This window comes from Rhincodon typus, chromosome 7, assembly GCF_021869965.1.
Source record: "Rhincodon typus isolate 14 chromosome 7, sRhiTyp1.1, whole genome shotgun sequence".
Lineage (NCBI taxonomy): Eukaryota > Metazoa > Chordata > Chondrichthyes > Orectolobiformes > Rhincodontidae > Rhincodon > Rhincodon typus.
The window spans coordinates 49,486,241-49,497,300 of NC_063338.1; the positions used below are offsets into that span (position 1 = coordinate 49,486,241).

At 39.7% G+C, this 11,060-nt stretch overlaps 1 protein-coding gene across 1 annotated transcript in view; it reads left to right on the forward strand.

The window, feature by feature from the left end:
* mylka (myosin, light chain kinase a) overlaps positions 1–11,060 on the forward strand; it is a 376,415-nt gene that overhangs the window by 298,923 nt on the left and 66,432 nt on the right. Inside the window, exon 23 of the mRNA XM_048599211.1 lies at positions 99–252. Coding sequence (XP_048455168.1) covers positions 99–252 — 154 coding nt within the window. The remainder of the gene's footprint in view (positions 1–98; positions 253–11,060) is intronic.

The following is an 11,060-nucleotide window of genomic DNA, read 5'->3' on the forward strand; positions in this document are numbered from 1 at the left end:
CAGATTAAACCAGTCACATCAGTTTATTTTGCAAACATTTTGTACACATCAAAATAAAAAGTTGTCTAAACCCATGCTTCATTTTATCTTCTTATTAGATTAAGGAAAGTGACCACATAAAAATAGAGAATACAGACAACAGCAGTAAACTAATCATCTCTTCAACTAAGCATGACGACTGCGGCTGTTACAATTTATTTGTAGAAAATAAGATAGGAAGCAAACAAGTTCAAGTTAACCTCACAGTTGTCGGTAAGTTGATTAAATCATCCTTGATACTTTACTCAGTGTGTAATTTTAGCAAAATGCATTGCTTGTTAAAATGTTTATGAATTAATTAACACTAATTTATCCAGAAAACTGTAGGGTTATATAACTATTTATATCAAATGATTTGCTTCAACCCTTATTTAAAAAAAAAGGATCCTTGTTCCAAATTACTGTTGTGACAGAGCAATTTTTGCAGTTTTACAGTTAGATGCTGCATGCTTGTTTCAAGCAAGATTTGTAGAATCATCTACATTCATTGTTTTAAAATTTCTTGTTAAACGATGCAAACTAACTAACTCAAAGACAATATTGGATTTAATCTTATCACCCAAAACTGAGTGGTTTAGAGTTGGAACAGAGGTTAAAATGGCAAAGTCTGGAGAAGCACCTCCCCCCCACCCCAACCTCCAACCACAAACATGCCCGCTTCCAATTTAATGGAGATGGAGCAAGATGTGGCTGTCTTAATCACTCTTCATTAACCAGTGATGACAGTGGTTTTAATCTTCTGGTCTCTGGATCATTGGAGAACTAACATATGCTGGAAGATACATGTTAGGACTCTGAAGAAGTCAGTACTTACATCCCTTCACGGGAATATCCTGGGAAGTTTAAACTTCTGTTGGACCATTCCTCTTCTGTCCTGAGCCTCCATGAATGTCACTGACTCTTAAGTTAGTGTTGAAGACTTCTGACAGATCCAAGCCAGATCCAGGAAAATTTGGACAGATTAAAACCTAGTCCAACACCTGGGTAATTTCCTAACCATCTTGATCAACCTCACAATGAAGCTCCTGTCCTGACCTGAGATGACTATCCGCACAACCCAATTGGACGTCCCCTGCCTGAATACCTGACCACTCTCCCAACCAGACCCGACAACACCCCAGACCAACTAACCCCCTCCACCCCATCAGACCCCTGATCTAATCAACTACCACTCAACTGCACTCTGACCCCATTACAGTGTGACTACCCTCCACCTCACTCGCTCACCCATCTTACCCACTCACCCACCTCATCATTCAGCCGTTCACTAATAATCACTAAAAGAATGAACCTGTAAGTACAGTTAGTGCTGGAAGGAGAAGACATAAGTTCTCTTTCCAATCTACTTCACTCCAGTGGAATTTCCCAGGGGACACTGCACTATGCGTGTCTGTGACAGCTGGAATCAGAAGATGGCTGAAGTAATGCACAGCAGCATTTGGACCCCTAGTCACCAAGAGAGCTTCCACATTGGACACCCATACTTCAATATCTTTCTCACTTCCAAGTAAGCCAATCTATTCTCTTTGGCTTTGTCCTGGTAAAGCAGGCTTCCAACTCAAAAGACCTTAGGATGAGAGCCCCACTGGAAAATATTTAAAGCAACCTTCTAATTAATTTCTGTAGTATTTTTGGGAACCCCATTCTTCCTGCCAGGCTAAAATCCCTCGAGCTGGGTGGCTTCCAGTTTCCCCTGGTTTTCCACCAAAGAGCAAAAACTCATCTTGGTTTATCTTTCACTCTTACAACTGGTTTCAGCTCATGATTGTGTAGGAGAACAGCAGCAGAGAAAAGTAGAAAAGCTAAGGAAGAAGGAGAACAAAATAAGGAAATAAAAGAAGGAAGAGTCAGGAGGGATTTGAATGTTTCCTGCCACTACTTCCAAATGCGACAAGATCGTGGGTGTTTATGTGTGAGAAAGAAACGTTCTTTCAAGGCCTGGAGTGGAGTATGGTTGGGCAAAGGCAGGTGGGCTAGAAATAGATGGCCAGGTACGGGTCGAGCAGCATGGCAGGAATACTGGGGGGAGGGGTGTGGTGTTGGCTCAGGGCTGACATGTGGGACAGGGTCACAGCTAGTACACTTGTCACATCCTCTCTGTCACACAATTTTTCAATCCTTCTCTCTTTAGCTGTTAGTTTCTCTTTCCGTTGCTTTCATTTTCTTTGTCATGAGCACATAATGCCTCAATTCATATCTATCTCTCTAAGTATAACTCACTTTCACTCTTTCAGCTTTAGTCTTTCTCTCTTTCCATATGCCTCACTCACTTCTTGTCCCATTTTTGTCTAGCTTTCTTTCTGTTTCTCTTGCTTTTCAAAATCATGGGGGAATGGAGGGAGTGCAGCCAAGGGCACAGTTTAGAGGTTGCAAAGGGCAGAGCAAATGGTGCCAGGACTGTTCGCTTTTGATCTGAATTGTAAAAGAAGTTCATGCAGTGCCACAAGTTAATAGGATTGCACAGTACAGACAGCCGAAGGAGTCTGTCCAAGGCAATAGAATAATGTGCAACAGATTCCATCACAGTCGTGACCACTTTTTAATTTAATTTAATTTGAAAAGAAACCCTATCAACTCGTTGCATTGCATGAACTCCTTTTACAATTCAGATCAAAAGCGAACAGTCCTGGCGCCATTTGCTCTGCTGTTTGCAATCTCTAACTTGTGCCCTTGGCTGCATTGTCTCCATTCCCCCAAGATGTTGAAAAGTAACAGAAACAGAAAGAAAACTAAATGAAAAATACTTGTGAAGTAAATTTGAAACTGTCTCTATTTGCACAATCTGTTTGCACCAATTGTTTCAACTACAATACTTAGTAACATGCTCAGCACATTCTGGTGTGAAACATATTTGATGGATCCTGGTTAACGGTTTGTTCAACTTTACTCTTTTTAAACATAACTGATTATGTTTTATGTTAAGATTGTTAAAACATTTCTAAAGTCCATGTTTGCTGCTAAAATAACAGAGATGCTTCCACAAAGTGATTGTCCTATAAAAAGTAAAATGCTTAAAACACTCTTGCAGAAGCATTGAAAATTAGTAGCTGTACGCTGTTCCTGTTGGAGGGAAACTTCAATTATAGCCTTTTATGGTTTCAGTTTCTTCAAATGATTTATTTAAAAAGAATGGTGCTGCCAATAGTCTCAGCTTGGATTTTATCCAAGTTAGCTTGTTGATTGCTAAGTGCTTTGGTGGCTGCAAAACCTAGGAGGGGAGTTGTATTAGTGTGTGTCTGTTCTTCATCTGTCAGTCAAGCATCTAAACATCTAATTGTATATTCTTTGTGAAAATGCAGGAAATGCAGTCCTTTAAAAATAATGTATAATCGTTTAGCAGTGACTTTTGCCATTGAAATAATGATTTATGCGTTTTTGGCATTGCTTTACAGCACAAAAGTAAAATTTAGCCTGGAATTTGCTAGAGTGGGGCATCCCGCAGTGAGCACAGTGCGTTAAATATCTTGCTACATCCTTTAGTCCTGTGAGCTAATATGAGCTTATAACTGCATAGTGAGGTCAAAGGGGCATCCAGCAACAAAATTTAAGAATAAAGGATCAAAGGACTAATGGAGAAGAAAATAGGGCAGACTAAACTCAACAGAGAAATGAACAGATGGAAAGAAAATTGAATTAGGAAGCAAGTGAGCCATGATCTTCTCAACAAATTATTAGCTGATATTCTACAGTTCGTTATTGGATTCCCAACCAGACAATCACAAGTTACATCCCCAGTTTTAAATAACATTAGAATTTAACTGCTTTCATTGATTGAATTCAGTCAATTTTCAAATGGTCCAATAATAGGAGCCATGTGATGTAAGGAAGCAGGGAAAACCTGACAATAATTTCACCCTGGAGAAAACAGTCTCTTTTCAGTTCATCAGATAATGCAGTATTGTTAGTGACTCTTATAAGGCCTGTGACTGCAATTAGATTGCTTTCTTGGCAAAAGGAGATATTACTTTATTGTAGGTGAGGAATAAGCCTGAGAAGACATTGGTTAGAGACTGAAATTCTGCCTTTATCATGTGCATGCTTTAGATTTTAGTTGCTGTCAGGAGGAGAAACGGGTGCAGAAAAGGAGACAGATCATGGAGACAATTTTGAGAAATTTCAGTAGAGACAGCTTGGCAAATCTTTCGCCAGAGTCAAAAAGAAATGTGGCAGACAGAAAAATCCCCAGGGAGATTTTATACTATAGGCCTGATGAAATCCTCGCCTGTTAAAAATAGATATTCGTTCTAACATTGGCATAGAGAGGACCCAGTATGCTGAAATAAGGCTTATTCAGTTCTAGAAGGGACTGATAATCTTGCAGAGATGGATCTATACCTTATTTGGGTCAGTTTTGTTCCCATGATGCCTTTCCCAATCCACACTTGACACATTAGAGTAGTATGGAACACCTCAACATTCCAATCTGGGTGTGGGCTGACCCTGACTCCAGTTCATCTAGCCATGTTAAAGACCCCCTTTCCACAATTTTGTGAAATCCTGCAAGTAGCCAATCATTCTGCTCAATTCAGCGTGGCTTTCTTGTTATTTTGGCCCCATGGCTCTTTGTAAAATTGAATGAATGTGATAGAAACATTGCCAGCATCTGTATAGAATGAGTTGTACTCTGTTAATATGTAAATAGTTTAATTTAATTTGGTTGCTTTGGAGAGGACACAATATAAACTTAACAGAATGGTTCCAGAGATGAGGGATTGGAATTACATGGATAAAGTTGAGAAGCTAAGGTTGTTCTCCAGAGAGCTGAGAGGTGAAAAGCGGAGTTGATTGAGTGTTCAAAATCATGAAAGATTCTAATTGTGTCAAAAGTGAGATGGGTCCAATTAACTTAGATGGAGTGTGATGCTGAATAAGCCCAGCAGCCTGGGTACCAGCTGAGGTAATTCTTGGGAATTGACATAATTCAGGTTATTTCTGTCTCCTTGCCTTGTTCCATAGTCTTATCATGGCATGTATCATGATTAGTAACCCTGGGACAATTAAACACTACATGAAAGAATGAGACAAAAGAACAACTGTTGCCAATAGCTTGAAGGATCACATTAGCAAAGGAACCAGAGGTGGCATGAGGAAAGACATTTATCAATCAGTTGTTCAGAGGTGGAATGCATTGTTTGATAGGATTCAATAGTAGCCTTCAAAAGGCAATTGGATCAATAGAGAAAGAAAAATGCAGGATCTCGGCAAAGAGCATTTGAGTGAGAATAACTAGATTGGCTTTCTGAAAGAGCTAGTTCAGACACAATGGGTCTGCTGTTCTATTCTATGAATTCATAGAATCATAAAATAAACAATAACCCCTCCAGTTAGAAAGAGTGGTGGTGATTAACAAATGAAACAATGACACTGAAAAATTTAGAGAAGACTCAAGAATACATAGTAAGGACAATGATTTACAAAATGGAAATCATGTAATTTAGTAGCCTTATTTTTAAATAAACATAAATATATAAGATATGGAACGGTAGGGTCAGAGTAGTGTTGTAGAACAGAGAGACTAGGAGTTCAGGTACATAGTTCTTTGAAAGTTGTATCACAGGTAGACAGGGTGGTTAAGATGGTATTTAGCATTCTTGCCTTCATTGTTCAGACCATTGAGTATAGCAGCTGTGACATCTTGTTGAGGTTGTGCAGGATGTTGGTGAGCCCAATTTTGGAGTACTGTGTACAATTCTGGTCATCCTGCTATTGAAAAGATATTATTAAATTGGAGAGAATTCAGAAGAGATTTATCAGGATGTTGCCAGGACTGGAGGGTTTGAGTTATAAGGAGAGGCTGGATAGGCTGGGACTTCTTTCACTGAAGCATAGGAGGTTGAAGTGTGACCTTACAGAGGTTTATAAAATCATGAGAGGCATAGATAAAATTTCCCTAGGGTGGAGGAATTCAAAACTAGGGGCTTTTTTATTATGGTGAGAGGAGGAATTTTTGAAAAGGACATGAAGGGCAACTTTTTTTTACACAGAGTGTTTCATGCTTGGAATGAAATGCCAGAGGAAGTGGTGGATGCAGGTACAGTTATAATATTTAGGAGACATTTGGATAAGTTCACAAATAGGAAGGGTTTGGAGGAATATGGGCCAAACGCAGGCAAGTGGGGCTAGTTTAGTTTGGGAAACCTGGTCAGCATGGACAAATCGGACCGAAAGTTGTTTCCATGCTGTATGACTCCATGACTCTGTGACTGACAACAATTAAGAAGAAATTTGAATTCCCAGTGACAGACTCAAAGGAACAAGTGACAAGACTATAGGTTTTAAGATTTTCACTTAACAAACAAACAAGAAACAGGATCTGCAGTCAACTGTATGGCCCATCAAGCCTGCTCTTCAATTCATTATGTTTATGGCTGATCTTTGGATTCAGTTGCACTTTCTCACCCACTTGCCCATATCCCTTGATTTATGAAGAGACCAAAATACCCATGAACCTTAGTTTTAACTGTGTTTAACAAGGAAAAATTCACAATTTTCTACAATAGAAAATTCCAATGCTTTACAAGCCTTTCAACAAAATATTTTTTGCAGATATCATTCCTAAATGATTGGACCCTTATCCTGAGACTCTGCCTCCTTGTTTTAGTTTTCCTGACCGGTGGAATAACCACACAATATCTAACATAACAACACCCATTAGAGTCTTACAGAGTCATATAGCACAGAAACAGACCCTTCAGTCCAAATGGACCTTACTAATTGAATGCTGTTCCTTCATGTTAACTTTCTGTGTTCCTTGAACCAGTGCACCCCCAAGTCTCTCCGAATGTCAATGTTTATAAGTTTCACATTTTTAAAAAATTATTCTGTTCTTATGATCAAAGTGAATAACATCACACTTCCCCGCATTAGACTCTGTCCGGTTCACTAATGTCATTTAGGAAAGGAAATCTTTGGTCTTTATCTAGTTTGGACCACATGTGACTTCAGTCCCACAGCAAAATGGTTGATTCTTAACGGCCCTGTATATGGCAAGGCAAGCCAGTCAGTTCCAGGATAATTCTTGGCACCTTTAAAATTATTGTTTCCATTTTTCAAGATAGGCTGGCCATCAATATTCATTGCAAACCCACCAACTCCCATAGTTACCCTGACTATAGCTCCTCCCACTCTGCTTCCTTTAAGGACTCCATCCCATTTTCCCAGTTTCTTCATCTCCGATGCGTCTGTTCTGATGATACCACCTTCAGGGGACCTCAGACATATCCACCTCTTTCCTCAATTAAGGTTTCCCTGCCACTATAGTTGACAGGACCCTTGGCCATGGCTGATCCATTTCCCACACTTCCCTTCCCTCCCATACAATTCGCTGCTCACAATGTGGTCTCTCTACTCTGGTGAGACAAAACGCACACTGAGTGACCGCTTTGTGGAACATCTCCACTCTATCTGTTAAAAATGATCCTGAACTTCCAGCTTCAACACACCACCATGCTTCCATGCCAACAAAGAGAACAAAGAACAACACAGCACAGGAACGGGCCCTTCAGCCCTCCAAGCCTGCACTACCACGTTTTGCCCTTCCATACTAAAACTGTCTTCACTTACAGGATCCGTATGCCTGTATTCCCTTCCTATTCATGTATTCGTCTAAGTGTTTCTTGAATGCTGCTATTGTGACTGCATTCCATCACCTCCTCTGGCAGTGTGTTCCAGGCACTCACTATCCTTTGTGTGAAAAACTTGCCTTGCACATTTCTTTTAAACTTACCCCTCGCACCTTGAACTTGTGTCCCCTAGTAATTCACCCAAAAACATCCTGGGGAAAAAGCCTCATACTTTCCACTCTGTCCATGACATTTACAATCTTATAAACTTCTGTCAGGTCGCTCCTCAACCTCCTGCGTTCCAGGGAAAACAAACCCAGTCAATCGAGCCTTTCTTCATTGCTAAAATCCCCCATACCAGGCAACATCCTGATAACCCTTTCTGCACCCTCTCCAAAGCATCCACATCCTTCTGATAGTGTGGTAACCAAAACTGTACACAATATTCCAAGTGTAGCCTAACAAACGTTCTATAAAGCTGCAGCATAACTTGTCTGTTGTTATACTCAATGCCACTTCCATAAAAGGCAAGCTTAATAAGCCTTTTTACTAACTTATCTACCTGCGCTGCCACCTTCAGTGATCTGTGGACCTGCACACCCAGATCCCTCTGCATATCAATAGTCCTAACGGTTCTGCCATTCACTGTATAATTTCCGTCTGTACTAGACCTTCCAAATTGCATCACCTCACATTTATTCAGATTAAACTCCATCTGCCATCTTTCTGCCCATTACTTACAATTGATCTATATCCTGCTGTGTTCTCTGACAATCCTCCTCACTATCCGCAACTCCACCAATCTTTGTATCATCCACAAACTTACAAATTAGACCAGCTATGTTTTCCTCCAAAGTATTTATGTAGACCACAAACAGCAGAAGTCCCAGCACGGATCCCTGTGGAACACCACTAGTCACAGGCCTCCATTCTGTAAAGCATCCTTCCACTGCTACCCTCTGTCTCCTATGACTAAGCCAGCACGCCACTGATACAGTGTGACTTCACCAGTTGTACCAGTCTGCCATGAGGGACCTTGTCAAATGCTTTACTAAAGTCCATGTAGACTATATCAACCGCTTTTCCCTCATCAATCATCTTCATCACCTCCTCAAAAAAATTTGAAGTTAGTGAGGCATGACCTCCCCCACACAAAACCATGCTGTCTATCACTAATAAGCCCATTTTCTTCTAAATGCATACAGATCTGTCTCAGGCCTGCTGCATTGGTCCAGTAAAGCTGGAGCTGTGACATCTTATCTTTCACATAGGCACTTCAGAAAACTTGACACTCAACATTCAGTTTGACGGTATCAGAGTGTGAACACCTTCCTACAAACACATACACATGCATTTCCCATTTTTTCTCATTCTCTCTGGGCACTATCTCCATCTATTTGACCTTTGCCCTCATCATCAGCATAATTATCACATTTCCCAGTTATTTTCAGTTCTGACAAAAGCTCACTGGACCCAAATGGTTTTTTCTCTGTTTTTCTCTCTCCAGATGCTGCCAGACCGATTGAGTTTCTCCATCACTTTCTGTTTTTGTTTCAGATCCACAGCATTGGAAATTCTTTGTTTCATTCCCCTTTCATAAAACTGCATTGACTTATTCTAACCAACTGCACTTTTAGTGCCTTGTTAGATCTTCCTTATCAATAGATTCCAAACTTTTCCCAAAAAGCAACATTGACTAATCATTGCTGAGCTGGAAACTAATCCAGTAAACAAGAGAAAACATATTCCTTTTTAAATTCCTAAAATAACTGAAAACTCCACAACATGTATGTACATTACACCACACTCTCTGAAGAATTGAACTGTTTATAGTTTCCAGTCCAAAGTTGCTCCCAGCCTCTAACAGGCTTGCTTATTCCTATTTTACTAATTCATAAAATCTAGTGTTCTTAGAAAGGAATTTCCCCTAGTCTTCTGAGGATCCTCATCAGACTAATAGTGGAATGCCTATTCCAGTGACTCTTGACTCTCAACCACACCAGGGAAAATTTTCCAGTGTCCTTAAAAATCTAGTTTCCATCTCTTCAACCAGAGAACAAGGTTCCACTGACACTCTGCCTGGTCGCCAGTAGAGAATGTCTTTTTTAGTGCTGCACACAAATATTGCTGTTTCCTTGGCTCTTCATCTGTGACTGTTTCTCTTTCTCACTGTCTGTCCAGTGTTTTTTGTGTCAGAAAATTTCCATGCACCAAAGTCACCTGTTCTTTTCTTTCCATCTGATGTGAAGGCTGGCAATTGGAATTCAGTGCAAATTGTTCCATATCCCTGGTGTCCAGGATAACCAGGTCACATAGGCTTATTGTCAAATAGAACTAGTAAGAGATCACATGCCCCTCTCCACTATTCCATTTTATTTTAAATTATAGGAGACAGTTTAAAACATAGCCACTTTATAAACACATGTTTAAGGGTGAGATTTAAAACTTAACTTTGGAACCAATTGGACTTTCAGAAATTTTTAAGTAACTTTAGAAAAATAGGCAGACATGATATTGGCAGCGAAATGGTGAAATGGCGAAGTAGTACTGCAGGCTGGTAGGAAACAGAAATGCCTAGAGTATGCTTCTGTTTATACTGTGCTCTTTCTGTGACCTGATTGTTTATGGCCACTTATGAATTCTGAACATCCATCTACGTTTGGTGTTTTTCATGTCAGGAGTCCTGTACATTAGAACAATGGCATGCAGGTTTGACGTACAACCAAATTTGTATTAAAATTAAACGCTGATCTATTTGAGGCTTTCATCACCAACAATGCTAGACTAATCCTTTTTTTTTTAAAATGAAGTGTCAAGGCTCAAATCCAAAAGTTTCTGCTGTGCTCACCTTAATGGTACCAGAAGAGGAAGCAAAACATTTTGCCTCAGAATTCTAAAATTAAAATTGGACAAGTACCTTGAAAATAAATCATTCATTGCATACAACTGCTTAATAAAGCAGAGTGGTTAAATCTGTTTTTTTCCAAATTTGAGATTTTGCTTGAATCCTAACAAATGCAATCCAAAAGAATTATAGCTCCTACAATTCTAGAGCTCTTGAATACTTCAGAGGAGACAGAATTTCAAATCGCAAGTGATGGATTAGAAATCATTGTTTAATTCCATGTAACAAGCTAGATTTAACTACATGTTCTGACACCAATTACATGTCTTAGTTAGATGGAGTAATTGGAGAGGAAATTTGAATCTGCCAAAGACACAGAAAAAAATGCTTCTTTGCCTTCATTGTAAGTTCATGAGTCTTAGGGAAATAATTTCCTTCAGATTTCAAGTCAAAAACTGCCTTTCATAATTCGAACAGGAACGAAAACAAACTTGTATCAGAGGTAGTAGGAACTGCAGATGCTGGAGAATCTGAGATAACAAGGTGTAAAGCTGGATGAACACAGCAGGCCAAGCAGCATCAGAGGAGCAGGAAAGCTGACGTTTCGGGCCTGA